General features: G+C 37.0%; 1 protein-coding gene across 1 annotated transcript in view; it reads left to right on the top strand.

Moving 5' to 3' along the window:
- LOC107706138 (eukaryotic translation initiation factor 3 subunit H-B-like) overlaps positions 1–25842 on the top strand; it is a 61069-nt gene that overhangs the window by 32853 nt on the left and 2374 nt on the right. The window contains exons 3-5 of the mRNA XM_016509720.1: positions 12069–12236; positions 16208–16307; positions 17609–17754. Coding sequence (XP_016365206.1) covers positions 12069–12236; positions 16208–16307; positions 17609–17754 — 414 coding nt within the window. The remainder of the gene's footprint in view (positions 1–12068; positions 12237–16207; positions 16308–17608; positions 17755–25842) is intronic.

The raw sequence follows: 25842 nt of genomic DNA, 5'->3' as shown, positions 1-25842 counted from the left end.
GGGGGGTGGGAGGTTGAACAAAGGCCTCCTGTAGTGAATCGATGCGTTTTTGTAAGAAAAATATCCATATTCAAAAATAATTAAAAAAATAATCACTTAAATCTAGCTTGCGCCAACAGTTTTACACGGAAGCAGCTCCGGGAGGATGACGTAAGATGTTGGCGTTTGGTTTGCACCAGTGGCCTTACATTTAATGCCCTTGCATTTACCACTTGACAACCGACATTGATGGTTCAAGGGCTTTTTTCATAGGTAAACCCATTTGCTTTTGAGAAATTGGGGTGAAAGAAGATACAACAAACTGAAATGCTTTTCTCATAATTTTAGAGAGCTCCTTACCGAAGGTTATGCTCAACCATGGGTAAGGTTTCATTTGCAGGAAAATGAACAAGAAATTGCGATGCTCAAGTCAATACGGGTGTAGGATACAGAGCCCTGCCTCTTAGTTAAATGAGCCAATCATTTTTTCAATAATCATGGTTTTTCAGCTATAATGTGCATGGACATTAGATGGAGGAAACTGAAGCTTTTATAAGTTTTAGCCTGATTTGTTCTAAATAAACAATTTAATACCTCTGTTGCCAGCTTTTTGCTTTATTCCAGTTGAGTAAAATTTATGCTGCTTTGTAGGGATGTAACGATATCAAAATCTCACGATATGATATGAAGTCCATGATATGAAGTCCATGATATGATATTTATTGCAATATTTAAAGCTGCAGTCCGTAACTTTTTTTGTGTTCAAAATGTACAAAATTAATAGAATGAGTACATCATGAATCGTGCTTTTGGCTTATCCTGAATCACTATGGTACACCTATAATACGTTTTTATATTGACTATTTCAGACTGGTACTGGTGGAACCGCTGCGGAGTAGCACAGTACCTGCATAATTCGTCATAGACCGAGAGAAGTAACTCCGGCTACAATGTTCTTCCGCAAGATGCACACAGTTCTGTTTATTAACCGCTAGAGCACCAAAAGTTACAGACTGCAGCTTTTAAAAAAATTTTTTTTCATTTTCAAGTTAAATTATTCTATCTAATGCACTTTGAGAGTTCACAATTAAAGGGATAGTTCACCGAAAAATGAAAACTAGCCTATTATTTACTCACCCTCAAGCCATCCTAGGCGTATATGACTTCCTCCTTTCAGATTAATCCAATTGGAGTTATATTAAAAATTGACTTTGATCTTCCAAGCTGTTTAAGTAGTGAATCGATGCGTTTTTGTAAGAAAAATATCCATATTCAAAAATAATTAAAAAAATAATCACTTAAATCTAGCTTGCGCCAACAGTTTTACACGGAAGCAGCTCCGGGAGGATGATGTAAGATGTTGGCGAAAACATGCTTACAAAAACGTGTCTGAGGCGCGGAAAACACCGGATCACGAGCTGATTGCCTCAGTGTTTGCACTTCGCTTTAAACAGATACTGTGCCAAAGCATAATGGCCCAAAACACAACTTTAAAGACATTTTATGTTAGAATAAGAAGTTTAAATATATTTTAAAAACTACACTTTTTGCCCTGAAGACCTATCGTTTCATATCGTCATGTGACCACGATAATATCGAGACAGCTTTGCTATCGCGATATCACGATATTGATAATCCCTATTGCTTTGTTTTTGGACCTACCACAGCCAGTACTGGTAATTGGAAACAACTAATTTATATTGTAGATGTGCTTCAGTTTCTGTAGTGTAAATCTATAAAGTGTGCATAGGTCATTGGTAGCTACAGTGTTTCATGTGGCTTAGCTCCTGAAACTGAACCTACAGTGTTGAAGGAGTTAATTAGCGTTAGCATAATAGCTTGTAAATGCTAGCTCTTTGGTAGAATCTCATGGCCTGACTTCATAATGAGCTACTAATAACCAACACACTCATACAATGAAGAAAGATAAGAGCTCAAGATCCAAAAATTTCAAGAAATGTACACAGTTTTAATAATGTATAAGCATTTGATCACAGTAACTCAAGCTGCAGTGGTAGTAGCAGTAGAAATGGGCCTTATGCTATTCTGCCAGGGGATCGTTTGTGGGAAATGGGGATTTACAGGACTGTGTGGGTCTGTGATTCTGTCAAGACATTGCAGAGTTAAAGCTGCCAGAGCAGATGCTTCAGCAGATGGAGTGTACAAACACTAGTCCATTTTTGGGTTGGTTTGTGGATCTAGGGCTTAATGTATTATGGTCTGTATGTGGAGAATTAGACATGGTGCGCAGTAACTTGCATTGTTGTCTAACTAGATATTTCAAGACCAGAATCCTGATGAAAGTCAAAGACCAGATCCAGACCAACATGTTTTGAGACCAAGACCGCAGATCTTTTGAACTTTGCAGGGTACTTTCAGATTGACTACTCCAGTCCCTCGCAAAGTTTTTTTTATGAATCTTACATCAAATAAATCTTATCCACAACTAGTTTTGGGAATATGAGTTTTTTTTGTAGTTCATGCGCTGTCCAAGACTTTATTCAAGGCTTTAATAGCTTATTGCTTGTTCTGGGAACATTCGAGTGATTCCTGGCAATAACACGCCCTGTTTCTGGGGCACACTTGCGTCTACCCAACCCTAGTTTGTGTTCTCCAAGGGTACTTACTGACTTTGTTGGTCTTGTTTCATTGGCTGAACTCTACGTGAGTTGGCTGACTTGAAGGGCGCAGAGTTCTCCGAAGAAACTGGTTTATCGCCACAGGGCCCCTCCCTGCCTTCCTCACCACAGGCCATTCACTAACATCGGAACACTGTGTGCTGTGTGTGATTCACGGTTTTATTTTTGTGGGACCCCTTGTGCCATAAAATAGGGTGTCTTTCTCTGCGCCTGACTAAGTGATGGATATGAGCTTCTCGCTGAGTCTCGCTTTGGTCATGCGCGGCAAGACATCAGCACCAGGTTATCTCTCTAACATCGGGGAATCAGACATCCTTCATACGTCTCCCTTACAGCCTGGATCTCTCACGTTCCCATTTTAGTTGTTCTGTCTTTTTTTCCCCCTGCTGGTATCTTCTTAGGAATGCACTCTTTGTATTCATATTAGTTTTCGAAAAACTTTTATGACATTTTCAAGACAGTTTACTCCTTTTTTTCAATGTAAAAAATGTAGGCTATATATTTTTAACCGATGTCATGATTTATTAATTCATAAATATGAGGAGACGCCACATGACATTTTACAGCCTCATCTAAACTTTTCTTGTCAAGAAAAGGTAAAATTATTTGATATTTAGCAACTTAATGACCTTGATGCAGTCATAAAGGTTTGCAGGGGTGCTTCATGATATCACTTGCTGTTTATTATTATTTTTTGTGCATGTTTCTACTTGTTGGTCATACCACATTTGCTCAACAGGAAAAAAAATCTAAATAAATAAAAATGAATACATGCTGATGAATTGATCAAAGTCACAGTAAAGGCATTTATAATATTACAAAATATTTGTATTTCAGGAATAAATGCTGTTCTTTCGAACTTTGTTCATCGAAAAATCTTGAAACCGCACAATTGTTTTTAACATAGATAATAAGAAATGTTTCTTGAGCAGCAAATTAGCATATTATAATTTCTGAAGGATCATGTGACACTGAAGTCTGAAGTAATGGCTGCTGAAAATTCAGCGTTGTCGTCACAGAAATAGAAATTTTAAAATATATTAAAACAGAAAACAGTTCAATATATTTCACAATATTACAATTTTTACTGTATTTTTGATCATAAATTCATCCTTATTGAGCATATGAGACTTTCTTACAAAAATACTAAAATCATATGACTGCAAACTTTTGATTGGCAGCGTATGAATTGTGGTTTGAATAAATTAATGGATAAGATAAAATTAAAATCTCATTGACCCAGGAAGCTGTAATCAATATCTGTCTGTAATATCAATATATCTGTAATCAATAGCTGTCACATGTATATTTGCAGCATTTCTGCACATCTTTTTTGACTGATGCATCTCATTGTTGTTCTTTCCATCACAGTGCTCACACCCTTTGATTTATGAGTATGATCTTGAATCAAAATAATAAATATAACTAGATCAAAGAACAGCAGTAAAACAAGACAGTAAAGGGGATGTACGAACACACAGACAGCAGACACGCACCTCTTCCATTCGAGCTTACGGAGCCCACCAGGGAGGTGTCGATCTTCTTTAGCTTTCTTTCCTTCTCCATCTCTTCAGGGCAGAAGCAATGCCTTGCTGCTCAGTGGAAATATGATTGACAGATCGGCAGGAGCTTGTGATGTGGTGTCGATGATTCCTCTGGTGTAATTAGGAAGCAGGGACCATGGAGTAACGGAGAGAAAGACAGATACACCTCCTGCTTCCCGAGGGGCATAGCATGCACCGAGGCGGTCAGATAGCTGAAGGGGTTACAACAGCTTAGTTCAGCTTGCCTAGCAGAGAGAAAGGCCTCAGGACATGATGCTATTAAGCGTTGGGATGTATTGACACTGTGTCTTTGTTGAGAGACATGTACGGGCCGTGTCAAGCTTAAGACCTTAGCCAAACAGCCAGGAATGTCTCCTATTTGATTTAGATTCAATTCATGCCGTATTTTATGAATTATGGAAACCAGTAGCAGGCTTGTTTGTTTTATTTGCCCTGCTGATTACTTGCTTGTTTGTGTGTTTACATGTGTGTGTCGGTGATTGCCTGCAGATCATACAGATTTACAAGTAGAGGTTCTGAATTATTTAGGACATGACCAGAAAGTGCTTACGCTAGATGGCGCCATAGCTCTTTAGCTAAATGCCAGCTTTCTATGATGCCACTGTGCTTTTTTTTAAAGCATGAATAGTGTCTTTAATGCTTCACATCCTTGTTTAGATCGGTACAAAGTGCAAGTATGACTTCAGCCTTGACAGGTCTGCTATTTCTGCTGCTGAAAGTTCTTATCAAAAGGACGAACATAGAAGAACATATTAGACCGTCAATGCATAACGGCTGGTGTGACGTTAGCTGTGGAATTGTAGGCTTAAGAGACAGGAGAAGTGTGTGAAGAAAACGAAAGGTCAAGGTTTTTTGAGCTCTGAGGATATATTCATTACTGGTGTAGCCATTTTTAAGTCAGTATAAGCGAAAGTTTATAGTATAGAATCAGAAACCCATGCCTGTTAATTCTAATGAGTTTGTGACATCGTATAGTCTCATATGAATGAGTATATGAACCTGATTTATGATGTTCATTATTAAACAGCTCATATACTGTATATCCCTCTTTGAAACAAAAGTCAGCATTGGTTGCAGAAATAAGGATTTTTAGAGCTTGAAATCCCCTGTGAACATTGTTAATTTTTTGTGTTCTAGAGAAAAAAGTAAGTTCTACAAGTTTTAAACGACAAGAGAGGATGTAATTGATGGCAGGAGTTTCTACAGATAAACAATTTATTGACAACGTACTGGTTACTATTATTAGATGTTTTTAATGTATTGCTATGTTTTTGCATTAAGCTTTGCCATCTTCTAATGCTCAGTTATTTTTAAAATCTCTACGAATTTAGTAACACTGTTAAATGTAATCTTTAGCTTATCCCAAAATAATTATCAGTTTATTTTTTTAAGAGAAATACTTAAAATATATATAATAAATACTTTTCTTCAGCAAGCAAGCATTAAATTGATTAATACATGACATTATAGTCTAAGTTTAATGTTAAAAATCATTTTAAAGTAATTGCTTTTCTTTTGAACTTTCTATTCATCAAAGAATTAAAAAAAATGTATGATGGTTTTTACAAAAATATTAAGCAGAAAAATGTTTTACACACACACACACATATTTTTAACAAATAAAAAAATTAAAGTACCAAATCAGCATGTTTTTACTGTATTTTTGATTAAATAAATGCAGCTTTTGTGAGACTTAAAACTAAATGTTAAAAATCTTACCAACCTCAAACTTTTGAACAGTAATCAGTTTTTTTTATTTGTAGTATTTTATATGTATTTTCATTTTTGATTTATTTAGACAAAGTATAGAATTTTACTGTGCATGGGCTATTTATTAGTTACCGGCAATATTATGAAAATAATACTGGTATTCGGTGAATTTTCATTTTGGGTGACCTACCGCTTTAAGTGTGCTGAGATCTTGAATTTGCATGCCTTTCGGGGAAGTAGATCTTCACACATTTTTCTGGGCTATCCTACCCTGTCGCAGAGACCTGACAAGCTGTCACTGTCTGAATTTATCTAACAAGTCTATGAGACAGGAGCCTTGTATCAGAAGAGGGGGGGAAAGAAATGAAGAAAAGGACCAAGAGATCGAGACGGGTGCATAGACGGAACAAGAGTGAGATGGCGCCTCTCATTTGCACTCCAGGTGCTGGGCTGTAACATCGCGAGCCGCTGCCCCAGGTTTCAGCGTGTGGAGAAATCGCATCGACTTTCCTGCAGATGACATGTGTCACCTTTGATCCTGTCCTTATTTATCCAGGACACGATAAAGGAACATATCAGTATGAAGAAAAAAAAACAACACTAGTTCTGTAGTGGCCAGGTTCATTTTGCACGTTTTATTGCACGATTTATTATAATCATTGAATATTTATCATCAATTATCATTCCAAATGTTCGATTTTATTGAGAAAAAAATGGTTATTTTGCACATTTTGAACATTTCATCCATCCAGTAAATGTTATATTTATAATTATTATGCATTTGTTAGTCATTGCATTTCTATCACTAATTATCATTCAAAATGTCCTATTTTATTAAAAAAAGAATAGCTTCTTGACTTACAAATGTTGACATAATGATACTTTTCATTAGTATCTAAAATAAAATGCATTTAAGCCTATCCCAGAATGACTGTGGTGCCTGTCCCGAATGCCGCACTTGATGTGGATTTGCGGCCATGGGGTGTCCCGTTTGACATTTTAAGGTGCTCACGAATGGCACAATGTGCCCTTTTGCATTGGTGTGGTCATCACAGCGGACAATTACCCAGTAGGCCATGTTACAAAGTGTAGACTCTGGTGCCATTTGGGATGGGGCCTATGTGAGCTGAACCTTTCCATAAACCAGTGGCCCCAGTGTCTTACTGAGCTGATTAGCACAACACAGGCCTGTTTTTAATATATATATACGCCTTTACGCCCGTCCTCTGCATGGCACTGAAGGATTGAGAAAAAAGTCACATGGGGTGAGCTGTCGTGTTGAGTCATTAGTATTAGAATTAAATTTAGTTTGAGGTTGTGTTAAGGTTACTTTTAGATGACTACAGTTGTAAATGATATGAGACTGTTCCTGTAAAAGTAGGATTCTGGGATGGAAAGTACTTTTTGGTTTCCTTTTGGTTAATTTGGATACAAAACATATGAACAAAAGTTATACTTTACATTTTTCGGAAGTAAATCATCACCATAATATGGTTGCCAGGGCGTTTCTGTTGGATTACTAACATGTTTTGAGTGATTTTTATCATGTTGCTAGCATGTTGAGTGGTTGTTTGCACACCCTAACGTTGAGAATATCATAGGGATATGCCGGTATCAAATTTTCATGTTGCGATTAATTGCTAATGCTTTTATCACGGTATACGGTATTATCACTGTATTGAAATTTAGTTGCAAAAAGGTGTTGTCATAATACAGTATAACAGGTTTAATAGCTTTTTTCTTATAACAAAAATAACTGAACATTTAATTACAATAAAGCAATACACAAATTTTTTAAAACAGATTTAAGTGCATAAGAGTTATAAAGACCAATAGGTATCACTTTACAATAATATCTCATTAGTTAACCTTAGTTAATGCATTAACATTAACAATGAGCAATAGCTACATTTGCTACAGAAGTTAATCTTTGTTAAAAATACAACTCTTAGTTCATGTTAGCTCGGGTTCAGTAAATAACACAGTTGCAACTTTTGATTTTAACAATGTGTTATTAAATATTGGAATTACCTAAGATTAATGAATATTTAGATGATTTTTTTATTTAATGGGAGTTTGAAGCCCTAGTGAAGCCCTAATGTAAAGTGTGACCGAACAATAAAGAATCAAAACACTTTCGAACAATATCTAGGGAGTTTTGTAGTCTGTTAATGCATTAACTAAGGTTAACTAATGAGGTCTTATTGTAAAGTGTGATACCTAAAGTATGATACCTATTGGTCTTTATAGTTCTTTTGCACTTTAATCTGTGTAAAACTTTTAACTTTATACATTTTTCTGTATTGCTTTATTGCATTTAAATGTTCAGTTATTTTTGTTATAAGAAAAATGTTATTAAACCTGTTATACTGTATTATGACAGCACTGTTTTTAAAAACGAAATTTCAATATCGTGATAATACCGCATACCGTGATAAAAGCATTAGCAATTAATCGCAACATGAAAATTTGATACCGGCATATCCCTAGTCCAGATTAAAATGTAAAAAATTTTAAAATAAATAGCCTATTTAGTCTAAATATTTAAGTAGTCTATTTGGTGCTGTGATGACCACCACTGCGAATACACAAATCTGGGAATGGCTTTTTAAAAATAATTTAAATACGTTTCAGAAACAGAAAGTAGTGCAGCTGCTTTGTTTATGGGGTTTCCGGGGTAACGGCCGCATTTGTGCTGTTCAGCGCCATCTGTTGTCAGAGAGTGAATGTGCACTTTCATCCAGAGCATCTCTCATGCGTTCCGCCATGCGCTTCTCATCCGTGCTTGTTTACATTAGAGTGCGCACGCGTCTTTGACGCAGCTTACAGTGGTGTTGTGCATTTATCCAGTTGGTGTGAAAAGTATTCTTAAAATGCATTCAAAATTCGGAATAATTTGTAATAAATAATTATTCTCTGTATTTTGAAGTGCCCACGATAACAATGCCGTGCATATTCATTATCGTGATATATCGCATACCAAATATCGGCACATGTCTAGAATATCATATTCATAGTTTTATGGTTTTCTAGGTGAAAATTGTTAGTCCAGTTGCTTGGAATATAGCACATTTCTCTGTAACAAGCCGCATGATTCAAGTACAGACAAAAGCAATGGCTATTATATTTACACAACCCAAAATACACTCTGCCTTACTACTTTGACCTTGAGCTGCTAAAGAGTGATGATGATGTTGTACTGTTTAATTTGACATCTTTGATCATTTCTTTTTTGGTACTACTTTAACATTAGCATTTTGAAATCGAGGCGCCAACATTGCTGTGCAGATCTGCCATTTTTAGGCCTCCTTGTTTTTCTGCTTGTAACCCACAACATTTGAAGTGTCCACAGAAGAAGTCAAAAAGTTAATGCGAGGTCTCAAATCGTGCAAAAAAAATCTTCCATGCAAAAAATCTGGTGGGTTTGGCCTTGTATTTATATATTTTTTTGGGGTGGTGTTTTTTCCGTATGAAAATCCATTTAATTACAGGATGCCATCAGCAAGACTCTCATTATCTTGTTTTTTGTGTTGTTGTTTCAAGTGTTTTAGGGGGTTTGGGTTTGTTCGTTTTGTCTCTCTTTTTCTTTTTACATCTTTTCTGTTTTTTCCCCCCCTTTATTCTCATGCAACTCATTTGTCCTTGCAAAATCTGGTTTGTGGTTTTAAAACTGTGCCGTGTACTGGAATGCACACATTTTTCACTGCTTTTGAAGTCCGTTTTGTATCCACTCTAAAAGAGCCAATATGTTTTCGTCCCCTCCAACCCTCTTTTCTCACACATTTCCTTTTAGAGATGTTCTCCCCCCCAAAGGATCAACCATTTGATTAGTTTCAATTTTTTTTGAGTTACTGTTGCCTTCCATCCTACGGCTAGTCTTCATATCGCAGATGTTTTCTCATGAGAGCGGACCACTTCTCATGTAATGTAACTTATGAGACACTCTGACTGTTTTAATAAAATGAAGACCCTTGTTATGTTCATCCTCGACATGTTTCCTCTGTTAATAATCCTGCTATCTCCCTTTTGCATTCGGGATAAAACCGAATGGCCTTTGAATTGTCAGAGGGGGTATTTTCGGGACATCAGGATTCTGGCTTGGCACACGAGAGTGGATATTGTTGTCCAGCTAAGCCGAGCAGTTAATGTGTCTGTGTTCGTACATTTATCGCTGTCTGTAGTACCAAATCTGGCCGTGTTTGGGTCGAAGTTTCCAGGGTTGACAAGAAGCCCAGTGCTCCGTAAGTGCACTCTGCTGAAGTGCATGTTTGTCCTGAAAGTTTGTGTACTTGCACAGATATTCCTGTGATCATACTGTACACTAGGGATGGACAAATATGAGTTTTCTTAGCCCTCTACAACATGCCCTTTGCAAGAGAATTTTAAGATTCTTGGGCTCGGCCAATATATCAGCTTGTCAATATCTTCTTTTTAGGAACATTGACCTATTGTGCATCTTCTTTAAGGTTTTTTTATGCTCACTTTGTTGATCATTTGGTCACGTATAAGTTGTAGAGTTTAATTACAGAGCGTAACTTTTTCTTCCAGACAGAAATGTAATGTTAAATATCAATTCACTAAGCTACAGTAGTAAACAGTGCTAATTGGCTATACATACAGTGAGATTGGACTGCTAACAGAGGTCTTGAATGTCCAAGACTTAGAATCCATTTCATTTAAGCATCAAACCCCCCATCAAGGTTGTCTGAGTTCTGTCAGAGAGGGTTTTTGCTCATAAGCTCATGGTGCATATGCTAGAAAAGAAAAGGATGTGTTTTTACAAAACTGTTTTTACACTGAAGCACAGACGATTTATACACTGGGCATGAACAGACTACTATTTAATCATTTGTGGATTCAAATAAGATTACCTTGATCTTACTTTGGTTGTACTCAGTTATCCTAACTTTATCCTAAAATCCTTCTAAATATTAAGGCATCCAGATGCTATTGTGCTAAATTGTTAATATAGGTTTTAAAGTTTTGAGTTTAACAGGATATTGATGCTGTTTTTTTCATATGGCGGAAGCATTCGGTGACCACAGGAAGTCAGTGAAGATAAAATATACCTAATGTAAAATATACTTAACTTAATCTTCTGAAATGAATTTCTGAAATAATAGTTATTGACCCCGGATGGTCTACTATTTCAGGTCGATTTTTGAAGTGTGGATCTGTGCACACTCTAATGGCTAAAATTGCCCACAATCCATTGCGCTTTGGCGAAGGATTCGGCCCAGAACTACAAACACGAATAAAACGCGTTAGAAAAACTACAAACGTGGCGGATGCGCGCGATCGACGGTTAGGTAGAGAGGTTTACAAAAAGGGGTTTGAGTGTTCTCGGCATGAAAGACCCGCGACTGGCAGATCAATGTGCTACTTCTTTTCTCTCCAGTACGGTAGGAAGTTAAATGAAATGCAATGTGGATGATGTTAACTGTGACAAGATGATTGACAGGCCAGTTTACAGTGACAGGGTGCGTGTATCTATGCGACAGAGCGTCCGTTAAAGACGCAGTTGTGTGACGTAATAGTATTTCCCAAAGCTTGCATACTCTTCTACTAAACACTCAAAAGTGTGTACCTTTTCTTCACCAAAAGAGTACATACTTTAAGGGCGTAGTATAAGTAGGCACATTGAGACGCAGCAAAAGGGTCTTTTTTTTTGCACTGTAATAACCAAACACATTATATTTGTTTTTTGTTTTACTGGTGTGTGTGTGTGTGTATAATTATTAAGTGTTCTTACTTTAATTTTCTAGCATTTATTTTTGCCTAATCATTTTCAAATTTATAGCAATTGTGTATTGATCAAAATATCATCATTTTCAATTAAGAAATATAGATCTTCACAGCTAAAATCTCATATTGGTTGAATATTAGATTCAACCCAGGTTCCAGGGCAGGCGAATTATTACCCTTAACAGCTTTTTAACTGACAATGAAACAAAGCGGGCATGATTTTATCTGTAAAACATTTTCCCTCTCAAGGCACTTTGCATGTCCTTGTTGTTTGTTGTGACTGTGACCTATTCTTCAGGTGAAGAGCTGCTCAGAGCTGCTCATAATGAGAGAGACAATAATCGTCAAGCATAATGTGCAATTGAGAAATCACAACATCACGCCTCATCATGCCTACCCTGATGCCATTTCTCTCTCTTTTCTCTTGTAGTCCAGTATCAGATGGAGATGATGAGAAGTTTGCGCCATGTAAACATTGATCATCTTCACGTGGGTTGGTACCAGTCAACTTTCTACGGTTCTTTTGTCACCCGGGCCCTTCTGGACTCTCAGTTCAGCTACCAGCACGCCATCGAAGAGTCAGTTGTGCTTATATATGGTAGGTTTCTCTCACACTTTTTTTGTCTCTTAAGTCAGAATGTGCATATAAAACGTTTGTCCATGTCACTTTGCCAAATGATTTCAGCTATTTCAAAGGTCCTACAACAGCAGAAGAACCAAAACCCACAACAACATTGACCTAGCAATAAATAATAACAGACTATTCCTACATGTTTCCAATGATATTGTTTTATTATTCACAGAAAGCACATTTTCTTTTTCCCAGTTTGTCACCTAAAAACGCATAAATGTGCACAGAAACGTAATATTTCTATTTCAGCGGAAAAAAAATCGGTAACACTTTATTTTAGGGTCTCTTAACTAGTTGCTTATTAGCATGCATATTACTAGAATATTAGCCATGTATTAGTACTAATTAAGCACATATAAATGCCTTATTCTACATGGCCTTATTCTACATCCCTAATCCTACCCAATACCTAAACTTAATAACTACCTTACTAACTATTAATAAGCAGCAAACTAGGAATTTATTAAGGGAAAAGTCGTAGTTAATAATGAATAAGTGTTCCCTATTCTAAAGTGTTACCAAAAATTATATTTCAAATAAATGCTATTCTTTTAAGCTTTTTATTGACCAATCAATCTTGAAAATGTATCACAATTTCCACACAAATATTAAGCAGCACAACTGTTTTCAACATTTGCAATAACAAGAAATGTTTCTTGAGCCCCAAATCTGTCAACAAAATAGAATTAATTTCTGAAGAATCATGTGGTGCTGAAACAAAGGTATTTTCTTAGTGATATTACATATAAACAGTTGTGAAAAGTAAAATAAAAAAAACACATTTGAAATGAGAGAGACTCAAATTTGATTTCTACTAACATTTGTGACCCTGGAGCACAAAACCAGTCATAAGTAGCACCGGGTATATTTGTAGCAATAGCCAAAAATACATTGCATGTGTCAAAATTATCGGTTTTTCTTTTATGCCACAAATCATTAGGATATTAAATAAAGATCATGTTCCATGAAGCTATTTTGTAATTTCCTACCATAAATATATCAAAACTTAATTTTTGATGAGTAATATGCATTGCTAAGAACTTCATTTGGACAATTTTAAAGGCATTTTTCTCAATATTTTGAAATAGTTGTATCTCGGCCAAATATTGTCCTATCCTAACAAACCATACATCAATTGAAAGCTTATTATTCAGCTTTCAGATGATGTATAAATCTCAATAAAAAAAAATTTTTGTGGTCCAGGGTCACATTTTACAAACATTCAAAAAATGCCATGTCTACATTTCTAAGAATTTAATGACCAAAATTTAGCAATTCATGATTATGGTTAAGGTTAATCCTGTTATGGTGGACATGAATAAGCTGGTTATATTTACTGTCCGAATTCCGAAAATGACTAAAAATGTTAAGAACTTTTCCAGTATTTCCAGAAAACATTTTGGTTTATTCGGATTATGCTGATTACATGTGTATATATAAATATTCCAATAGCTGTGAAGCATGTAAATATCTTCTGAATAAAAGGCGTAACCAGAAAATGGACCTTAATGGGAAAATTATGTGCATATACAGTATAAACATGGTGTCTGAGGTATTTAGCTGTCCTTTCTGGTATCACCTTGCTCTTTGCTTTTTTTCTTCTGGACTTCCCTTTCTCTATTTCTGTTGTACATGCTTGCACGCGCGCGCACACACACACACACACACACACACACACACAGAGCAGCATGTTTCAGCACCCCTCACCCAAACACACACTTCTTTCCTACTGCACTGCTTTGCTCTACAACTTTCCCTTCTCTCTCTCTCTCCGTCTCTACCCCATCGTTTCTTGGCTGTGGACAGCATTCCCCCCTTGTGTAAACAGGAGGCTGGTGTGCGTAGCGGGCCCGGCAGCAGCCTTGTCTAGACAGGGTTTCCTCCCCTCTGTTTATTTAGCCTGCTATCGCAGAGCTGATGTGTACCTTCAGGAGTGGATTCAGGACCCGGACACCCCCTCATCCACCGGCACAGACGCCACCCATCCCAGATGTCGATGGGCCGATGGCGGCACGAGGGCGGAGGAATCGTCAGACAAGCTGCATTAACAACAGATCTGTTTCCCTGAACTCACACAAACAAATGTTGTACACCTCCACTCGCCCACCTAACTGGGACAGCAGTGTCGTAAACGCGCTCTGATTCCAGTGCGGATTTGGATGAAAACGTAAACATAAAACTTTGACTGTTCTTCGCACCCCTCCTTCATTCACGTCCCCAGTCCGTTTCTCGGTCTCGTGGTCCACGCTGTCTGTAACTTTCCTCAGACTTCCCCCTCAGGCCAGATGTGGATCCCTATCAGAGTGTTTGTTCAGTCTCCTCCTTGTGGTGGCAAGCAGGCGCTCCTCACTAAAAATATATCAGACACCTAGCAGCTGCCAGAAACCCCACCCTGCACCAAACGCACTCTCCACATGAACAATGAAAGCATTCAGAGGGCCAGTGGGTCCACAAAATGTGAGACTTGATAGACATGGTTTCATATGTTCTTCTGGCTCTCAGGTACTAGGTGTTTTTTTTTTTAAAGTAAAGGACATGTAGTGGAGTTGAGACCACTAGTGAATTTCTTTCTGATTCAACATCGTGCATCATGTCATTATATGGCATTCATGATTCAGTTCCTAGTATTTGTAGTATATTCATATTCATATACTAAATTTCATGTATTTATTATTATATTTAGTGAAATTTGAGAAATTACTAGGAAATGTTATTACTTAAAGCTTGATTTTATGCACATTTTAGTAATGGGAGGGTCAGAAATTGGGGATCTCTCGTCCATCCATCCAATTAATTCACAATTTGTGAATTCTTAGGAAATTTTATAATTTTATGACTGTATGCTTGGTTTTATGCTTGTTATATAGTCAAAAATGGTTAAAATCTAGTGAAAAAATATCCTGTCTTTCTGTTTTTCTAAATTAATATTATTGTATTTTGTTTCAAATGATATGTTGTGAATTTGAGAAATTCTTAGCATTTTTTTTTAGGAAATGTAATAGCTGTATGTTTGATTTTTTTATAAGTTAGTAGCTGTAGCTGAAAAAAAAAACATACAGTTGGGTCCAAAATTTGATATCAATACAAATAATTCTTTGCGAATTATATTACCTTGCTATATTCTCATTATCATAGCATGATACACTACACAAGTCAGAGATGTTGGTGGGTGGCAGCACCCTAGAAACCACTTAGCAATACAATACATTTTAGTAAATTAATTTTCATCATGCACTTCTGCTTATTTCTGTATTTGTGTTTTGTTTTTATCATTTCAAGTTGCGTACACTGTTGTTGCAAAAGGCATTGTGGATGCTTTCAGAAGTGGTGCATAAATACATCCTCAAACCTGGTATTGATTCAGTCCACTCCATTTCAACAGGTACTTGAAGAAGACTAACTGAATCTTACCTGTGTCTAAGCAGATCTTGAGATCTCCTTGAGTTGTTTTAGATTGCCATTTTTATGTCATTTGGGAAGTTTCAAGACAGTTTGAAAAGACAGACGATCATCTTTCCACGGTGTCTAAATGCATTTAATATCAGAACAGAACCGTGCTATAAATCCTGTCTTTGGATAATGGATAACGGGCAGAGCTGACTGGCAAGTTTTGCCCATCTTCGACAGAACATTAATGATTTTTTTTTACCCTCAAAATGTCAGCCTTCTGACAGTGAGATTAATCCACTTTGACTGGCTGACAGTTCTGGTCCCTTGGTAGATTAACACATACTGCATCTTTTCAAACTTCATATCTTCAATTTTACCTTTCATACGGTTGTCATAACAGCCTTTACTGCCTTTGTATTTTGGTCTTGCTACAGTGTTTATTGTTTTTGAAGCTTATAGATAGTACCCTGTGTTGAGCAAGACTTAGGTTTGTTTGCTATCTTCAGAAAGACCATCCATGTTTTGTCTTTGGTTCTCTTTCTCTGTAGATCCCATCAAGACAGCCCAGGGTTCTTTGTACTTGAAAGCCTACAGATTGACCCCAAAACTCATGGAGATCTGTAAAGAGAAGGACTTCTCAGCAGATGGGTAAGCCTTTAAATCCCTGGGAGTCAATGAAGTTAATGCAGATGGACTAATGTGTGTGTGTGCGTGTGAGTGACTTAGTATATATATACACACACACACACACGCACACACACACACAGTGTGTGCATAATTATTATGTAAGTTGATGTTCTGGTCATATTTTTTTTCCAAGCACATTTTACCAATTCCCAACCGCATTGATCTTAATAACTACCAATAAGTTTATATTTAATAATTTATAAGTGATATATAATTAACAAGGACTGGAATGCCTTATACCAGGGTATGTAGAATTATTAAGCAGGTTATAAATGACTAAATACAAAAGTAGTAGTTGTTCAGATTTATGGAATTGGTAAAATGTGCTTGAAAAAAAAAAATGACCAGAATATCAAATGTGTGTGTGTGTGTATATATATATATATGAGGATATATTTTTCATTTTTAATTATATTATATTTATTATATTATATTATATTTTCTATTTATGTATATTATTCCTAAATGTATTTCTAAAGGTGTTGTATAACCTTTTTCTTTCACTTATTTAACTGTTAAGTTATTATATATTGTTGTAGACAACATCTAGCATTTTTGTATTGGTGAATGATGGATTGGCTGAGAGTCTGGATAAAGGGTCCGTTCCCTTGTTTACTTCAGTCTCCCTTGTAGTTTGGCTTGAGATATTCTCTTATAATTCTGATCTGAAAAAAAAACCCCCATCAAAACAAAAACTGTCTTTTGAAATCAGTTGACTAATCAGCCTAGAGTGCTTGTCTAATGGAGCGATTAGTAATGGAGAAGAGTTGAAATCATCCAATCATTTAACTAGAGTGATCTGTTCACATAGTGCCTTTCACTCCCACATTGCAGGAGACTTGACCACAAGCAGATCCTAATGAGGGGGATAAAGTCAAAAACTGATTGGGAATGAGTGGGAGGAAGTAGAAAGGGGGTTCAAAAGAAAGGTAGTGAAAGTAAGCTAATTAGTGATGTTTTTGTCTTTATACATAATGAGCAAGGACCTTTTGTCTGTTGATTGGCTTCTGTTGATTTCAGTCTGATTGGGCCATAATTCTGCTCCTCTAAATTGGCCATGATTGTCAAATCGCACAGCTGTTTCACTTTCAATATGGCCTGACAAATTGCTTGAAACTTGACGTATTGTGCCTAGTTAGGCCACAGTGTTAGCTTGCTGTTATCAAAAATGTGATGTCAAATCTTTGACAGGGGTCACTTCCAGATTCTGAAAATGGATGAATGGATCAATGACGATGAAAATCTCTTTTCTGTGTGCGCAGGCTGAAGAAGGCTAGCGTGGGTAATGAGAACATGTTCGAGGAGGTGCCCATTGTCATCAAGAACTCTCATCTCATCAACGTTCTGCTGTGGGAGCTGGAGGACAAATCCACTGCTGCAGACAAACACGAGCTCTTGAATCTTTCCAGCAGGTCTGACCACACACACACGCATTACTATACAAGTGCAGTATTTGCCAATGAGGACATGTGTAAATTTATACTAGCGCTGAGATATCCCTAATGATGCTTGCTCACATTAGCAGTAACTTATCTCTGATGAGGATTAATGAAGAGGTCATTGCCGCCCAGGTGATTTGCTCCAAAAGGACGTCTGCTTTTAATGGCTTTCATGCTAGACTATCTAAATAAAAGGATTTTGCTAACAGTGAAACTGTTCATTAGACAGTCCTCAGACTTTTTACCTCTTGAACTTGAAGTGAACATTCAAATATGACAGTTCACAAGCAGCTTTACTCTGTCTGACAGAAGCTAGACATCTCCTACCTTTATCTGACAGAACAAATGTGGGGATGAATTTAAAGACGCACTTTCTAGGAAGGGTTTTTACCATGCACTAAAACCCTCTCTGTTTCTAAATTCATCCCTTTTTAAGCACCACCGTCACCAAAACGTCAGTTCTGCAGCACATTCTCTGTCTTCAACAATAACATCTAAAAACATTTGCTGGCGGCTATTAAATCATGTTTTGCCATTCCTGCTTTTAAGAGTACTCCATTGGTTTCAGTTTGTGTTTGTGAGGACTGTGATTCAGTAAGATTTCATTTAAAGGGGTCATGAACTGCCTTTGTTTTTTATTTTATACTGTTCCCTGAGGTCCACATATAATGTTATCAGGATTTTTACATCAAAAAACATCATAATTTAGAAGTAAGACTCAGAAGTAAATGCCCACTGCTATGATTGGCTAACAATTATGTATGTTTGACAGCATACTTTCTTCACAGATGGACATTGCTGTGATTTAGGTTCAGTACATATCAAATAATAATAATAACAGACAAAGCAGAAGTGATCATGTGATGAAAACAGTTAGTCACACTTGTGTGGCGCTACTTCGGATCCAATATAGTCGGCACAGCATCGTCTTTTAGTTTCAATCTTTCTGAAAATCCTGCGTCAAATTGTGCCTTGTCCATAAACAAATCCACGGTAAAATGAAGAGAACAAAGGCCAAGTTCTTAATGACGCACGCGGTCTGGAACTTTATTAAAAATAAAGTTCATCAAATAAAGTTTATCATTTGGTTTCTGCGTAGACCTGGCTAACAATTATGTATGTTTGACAGCATACTTTCTTCACAGATGGACATTGCTGTGATTTAGGTTCAGTACATATCAAATAATAATAATAACAGACAAAGCAGAAGTGATCATGTGATGAAAACAGTTAGTCACACTTGTGTGGCGCTACTTCGGATCCAATATAGTCGGCACAGCATCGTCTTTTAGTTTCAATCTTTCTGAAAATCCTGCGTCAAATTGTGCCTTGTCCATAAACAAATCCACGGTAAAATGAAGAGAACAAAGGCCAAGTTCTTAATGACGCACGCGGTCTGGAACTTTATTAAAAATAAAGTTCATCAAATAAAGTTTATCATTTGGTTTCTGCGTAGACCTGCCTTTGCCGCTCTTGCCATTTACCTACAGCAGTATGTGTGCGAATCGGTGGGCGGGGCTAAATAGGCAGTGATGTAGAATCGGTAGGCGGGGCTAAACAGCCAGTAATGTAGGATCGGTTGGCGGGGCTAAACAGCCAGTAATGTAGGATCGGTAGGCGGGGCTAAACAGCCAGTAATGTAGGTTCGGTAGGCGGGGCTAAACAGCCAGTAACGTAGGATCGGTAGGCGGGGCTAAACAGCCAGTAACGTATGATCGTAGGCGGGGCTAAACAACCAGTAATGTAGGATCGGTTGGCGGGGCTAAACAGCCAGTAATGTAGGATCGGTAGGCGGGGCTAAACAGCCAGTAATGTAGGTTCGGTAGGCGGGGCTAAACAGCCAGTAACGTAGGATCGGTAGGCGGGGCTAAACAGCCAGTAACGTATGATCGTAGGCGGGGCTAAACAACCAGTAATGTAGGATCGGTTGGCGGGGCTAAACAGCCAGTAATGTAGGATCGGTAGGCGGGGCTAAACAGCCAGTAATGTAGGTTCGGTAGGCGGGGCTAAACAGCCAGTGATGTAGGATCGGTAGGCGGGGCTAAACAGCCAGTAATGCAGGATCGGTAGGCAGGGCTAAACAGGCAGTGATGTAGAAGCAGGCATTGATAATCTTCTGCGGAGGCGGTGTTTAGCCACACTGTTACATCATAAAGTGGTACATTCCACAAGCTGTTGTTTTGGCACCAGGGCATCCAAGATGTAGGTGACTTTGTTTCTTCAGTAGAACACAAACAAAGATTTTTAACTCAAACCGTTGCAGTCTGTCAGTCATATAATGGCAGTCTATGGGCTCCACAGCTTTGAGAGTCAAAAAAACATATACAGACAAAACCAAATTAAACCCTGCGGCTCGTGACGATACATTGAGGTCTTAAGACACGAAACGATCGGTCTGTGCAAGAATCTGAACAATATTTATATAATTTTTTTTTACCTCTGAACCACCGCAATGTCCAGCTGTCCTGAGCGCATTCACAACATTCGACGCATGTACGTGCTCTGGCATAGTAGACATAGACATATATAAGTAGATTCCTCATTAGTGACTGTTTCTATGGGCCGTGGGAATCTACTTATAAATATCTATGTCTACTATGCCAGAGCACGTTGACGCGTCAAGCGTCGGACTGGTTAAATGGCTCATGAAATTATATAAAAAATGAAATATATTGAAGTATACATTTTACAATATAGCTGTTCAATATTTAGTACAATCTCACTGTATTTTTATCAAATTAATGCAGCCTTGGTGAGCATAGGATCCAGTTGTGGCAAAAAATATTCTAGAATTATTGGAAAAAATTCAAATGAGTTTCCTATGACCCTCTAAGAGATGGTTATCGTGAAGAACCTGTCTTGTGTTAACCTTACTAGATGTATTTGTAGACCCTGCACTTTTCTGTGACTCTTGACATTGAGGGTTTAATGATGCTCGGTTTGAGTATTCTTGTGTAAACAGATAAGCTCTGTTTTGCATAGGTCATAACAAAGGGCAAACTCGCAGCATTTGTTGAATCAGTGCGCATGAGGTCAGGTGGCTAAAACAAGCACTCGATTTGGGAATAATAATTGACACTTTAAATATAGTTGAAATTAGCTTCAATGATAAAATGACATTTTTAATCCACTCACAGTTTTTGGGAAAGATACAGGAGATGCAAGCAACACCATTTTCACTCCCATTTTGCATGGCTGCCTTGATCTTATATCGATTTGAGTGTTTTTTAGTATGGATTGTTTCAATCGGTTTTGCTCCATATAAACAGCTCTTTTCTGTGGAAGAGAGTGAAATACAACATTGAGAAATAGATGTTAATATGGGCGCTATGAAGAGGAGCCGGCTCGCTTTATGAATGATCGTTTCCTATAGATCATTGTGCTGGTCAATTTTCTTCTTCAGTTCCCCTGTTTGTAATGGTCGGCCCTCAGTGATCTCGCAGATGAGACAATACATCAGACGCTATCAATATTTCACACACTTTTATTATTTCATTTCTTTTCCACTCTTATTTTTTCTTAATTTAAATTTGTCCGCCATGTACAGCTTGTAAGGATCTGTGGGGAAGGGAGGGGAGGTTTGAGTTTCCAATTATCATTTTAATCTATTCATTATTTTCGGTGCAGCTATGGTTGAGATGATGCTTTTTGTGACAGAAACATTCATTTTTGTCGCTGCTTTTTGAATTGTCAAAGGTCCAAGAGGGGTTTGAAGGTATCTCTCTGCTGACTAGAAAGGGAATTTTATCTTTTTAATTTGTCTCTCTTAATTCGGCCTACCAGATTTGGTTTTTCCAGATGAAAGGAGGAACCTTCGTCGCACTGCTGAGGACTTGAAAGAATACATTCATAATTACCTCCCTCTCTGAAACTGGATGTTCACACGCGCATACACACAGATGCATACACACTCATGCATCACGTGGGTAGATTAACCAGCGTTATATTTTTTAAGTATTCATGTATGTGAATGTTTAAGGAAAAGGATGCATTTTAGATGCTACAATCTTTTAAATCAAATATTACCTTTTGTTATTCAAGTAGTCCTGCGGTCTTACAATTAGATTTTTTACAAGTGCAAATATTCCAGGTTGTCTCCAAATTAGTCTCAATATATAATAAAGTCCTAAAGAAGACTTTATTTTATTTTTATTTTTATTTTATTCAAGAGGGCTAGGTTCCATAAAAATTGTGTGAATTTAAGTGGACTTTTATATTTTATATAGTAATATTCGTAATATTTAATTAATAAATAAATATTTGGAATATCACATTCTTGTTATATTAAATAATTTAATCTTTAAAGGAAATCCTCAGTGTGTGTTAAAGTTATGCTGCAGATAACATATATACAGACTAGACAATTTTTCATATAATTTTTTATTATAGCAAAATTTCATAGTTCTGACAGCCCTAATTGTATACGTGAATGATTAAGAATAATTTGGAAAAATAAATTAAATGTTTTTATCTCTGTGACTGACAACCTGCATGCCTGCCATCCATGTTTATAAATAGATTTTTTCCTTTTTTTTTTTAAATCAGTAAATCACGTGAATTTCTTATAATTATTTTCTCCAGTTTTTTCCCCTCTGTCTTTTCTTTTAATCGCTCTGGTTTCTCTCTCTCTGGACATGATTTGCTCTTTCTTTAAACACCAAAATACCAGAAACAGTCACAGACAAGGCGGATTTATCTGTGGCTTTTCTGTTTCGTTATTTTTCCTGATTTCTTTTTTCGTCTTTTTCTCCCTCCCTGGGTTCTCCACATCTGTTTAAGTTATCTCTTTGCAGTCTGGTGTTACCCTAGAAACCAAAGCAAACACTGCACCACTGCAGCCTTACTAACACAATACCTCCCTGTCTTTCTCACTCTCCCTCTCTCTCATTCTCTTACTCTCTCCCATCCTTCCCAGCAGGCTCACTCCTCATCTGGGGGCGAAATTGTTCTTTAGCTAAATGAAAAAAGAATTATGAGTATTACAGTATTTTGGCGTGAGGACGTGATTTGGGTGGGTGTGTGAGAATCTGTAAGTCTGGGGCGGCAACAGCCCCAATTTAAAATGAGCTCAACCCTCTGGTGGGTCCAGTGCTAACCCTTCTCTATTCCTTTTATTATTTTCTCTTTTTCTCTACCTTTCCTCATGTTCTTGGCACCCTGGTTCTCTGGCTCCCTTAAATAGTGTGTGTTTGTGTATGTGGCAGCCCAGATCCACATCAATGTCTTTAGTTACCACTGTGATTTAGACTCACATTCAGTATATATATATCACCTCCCAGATATATATCTTTGTTTCACAAAGCTTGGATACCAAAGCTAGGCTCATGGGCAGGAGTTACTTAATCTGGAAACAAAATCAGCCCCCTTGGGTTGAGCCAAATCCATCATGGCTGTCAATACAGTGGTGTTAGACTTCCATCTGGCCTGAATGTGGCTCTCCAAACCGCTAAACTCCATGATCCACTGTCCCAGAGCACTCTGGTGGACTTCATTGACTCTACTCAATGATCTGGACACATTATTGGAATCTGTTTGGCCTCAAGTCTCTCTTTAATTGGCCAGGAAAGAGAGTGGGCGCCTCTGATCATTTCCTCTATATAAATCCAACCAATCGTCACTCTGGTTGATTCCAGTAATGCAAGATCGCCGTTGCTTTTGTAGAATAAGAGGGCTATCTGTGAGCCCACAGTGTTTTTGTGCTTATCCTAACCAGACATGACGCCGTAATGTAGTGAGTGATAAAAGCTATCTCTTTTGTTTTTATCTGTGGCGTTGTCTTATTCAGCCTATTTTGTTTGTTACTTTTTTTTACCCGTAAGACTTATTTTCTTTTGTGAATCACACAATGAGAAATTCGGAAATAATACAGTGGTTGCTTTTTTTCTATGCAGTTACAATGAATCAGGAATGGTTCAAGCTTCAAAAAGGACACCAAATCCCATGAAATTTGTATTTTATTATTTAATTTAATTTAAAAAAATTTATTTCATTTATTTTGTTATTTATTTAGTTTTATTTTATTATTCATGCCACCTAATATAGGTTAAAAAATGTATAAAATATTCAAAGCCCAAAGTCATAAAATTTTTGTAAAAAACACCCCAAAATATAAGTTGTTATTCTCTGATCTTCTCCTCCAATGAGCTGTTAACTGATGGAGCTAGATCACTCAGTGAGCTGAACTCAAGAACCGGAGCAGTCTAAATGATTTATTAATTCATTGAGATCTGACTCAAAAAATGAATAAATAAATAACTATTCATTAAATAACTACTTAAAGGGATAGTTCATCCAAAAATGAACATTTGATGTTTATCTGCTTACCCCCAGGGCATCCAAAATGTAGGTGACTTTGTTTCTTCAGTAGAACACATATGATGATTTTTAACTCCAGCCGTTGCAGTCTATCAGTCGTATAATGCATGGCAATGGTAACAAAATCTATGAGAGTAAAAAAAACATGCACAGACAAATCCAAATTAAACCCTGCGGCTCGTGACGACACATTGATGTTCTAAGACACTAAACGATCGGTTTGTGCCAGAAACCGAACAGTATTTATATAATTTTTTACCTCTAATACAACACTATGTCCAACTGTCTTTGGGCGCGCGCACGGCATCCGGTGCGTGAGGCGTGTACGCGCTCTGGTGTAAAATCTTCTTTTTTGGATGAACTATCCCTTTAAATGCATTTTTTTTCTTACACAAATCTATTGTATAGATTTAAAAGACTTTGATTATATTGCAAAAAAGTTCTTTATTATATTGAAGAGAAGTAACTAATATTTTATTTTAAATTAAAAATGCTGTTTGTTCCATAAATGAAATTTAGTGATACAGTTTGAAACAACATTAGGGTGAGTAAATATGAATTTTCTTTTTTGGGATGAACTATGCCTTAATATATTGTTTCTTTTTAGTGTAGACAGACAAATTATGTGACGCTCGTCTTGTCTTGTTAGAATAAATTGTCTGTTTCGGTGCGGACAGACAAATTACTTGTCATGTCGCGTCTGGATACTGTGTCAACTCTGTCTCTCTGAAATCTGTTGCTTTGTTGTAATTGTTTTCCCAAAGTGCAAGTTTTCATGGTTGATCAGGACCTCTCATTGTCTGTGACACATTACTGTCATGTGTTAAGATAAGTGGTTTCGACTGACTTATGCTGGTTCATTGTGTGTTTTGGCCAGCATGTGCTGTGTTATGCTGTGGCGGTTTGCGATGACTCCAGATGACCCAAACCTTCCGTCAATAGTGCTCCGAAATAGGATGGTGTGATTTTAATGAGTCACCTTTCTCCTGCGGTTCAGCTTTTACTGGGACACGCTCACTTCATGCGACTGCATCACTGACAGGTTCCACTTACAGTCATGGATGGTGTTTTCTTTCCTAATCAAATAATAGATAAACAACTTCCAACTGTCTTTTTAGGGGATGTTAATATTCACTGAGTCATTTGAGACTGCAGTCACTGGCGGTTTATTCATGAAGCCCATTTTAGATCAGCAGAGTTTTGTTTTGATTTGTTTGTGTGTGTTTCAGACAGAGCGAGAAACAGAAATGGTGAAATGTTAATAAATATGCTAATGAAAGCCAGGAGATGCAGATAGGGGGTGCAAGTGTATCTGTGTTGCTGAGCTTTTGCTGGGTTTGTGGCTTTACTTAGCTTCAATTTAGGGACAAAACTGTTCCCAGAACATAGCTAGTTCTTGAAGGTAAAAATGATTCATACATTTTTTTTGTTGTTGAAACATTAAGTGTCATGGTTAGTTTTATACTGTAGAAACTACACTTCCAGTCAAAAGTTTTTGATCAGTAAGATTTTTAATGTTTCTTTAAAGAAGTCTCTTCTGCTCACCAAGCCTGCATTTATTTGATCCAAAATACAGCAAAAGCAGCAATATTGTGAAATAGTTTTACTATTTGAAATAACTGCTTTATATTTGAATCTATTTTAAAATGTAATTTATTCCTGTGATCAAAGCTAAATTTTCAGCATCATTACCCCAGTCTTCAGTGTCACATGATCCTTCAGAAATCATTCTAATATTCTGA

This window comes from Sinocyclocheilus rhinocerous, unplaced genomic scaffold, assembly GCF_001515625.1.
Source record: "Sinocyclocheilus rhinocerous isolate Xijiao unplaced genomic scaffold, SAMN03320098_v1.1 scaffold53, whole genome shotgun sequence".
Lineage (NCBI taxonomy): Eukaryota > Metazoa > Chordata > Actinopteri > Cypriniformes > Cyprinidae > Sinocyclocheilus > Sinocyclocheilus rhinocerous.
This window is presented reverse-complemented; position numbering and strand designations above follow the sequence as displayed.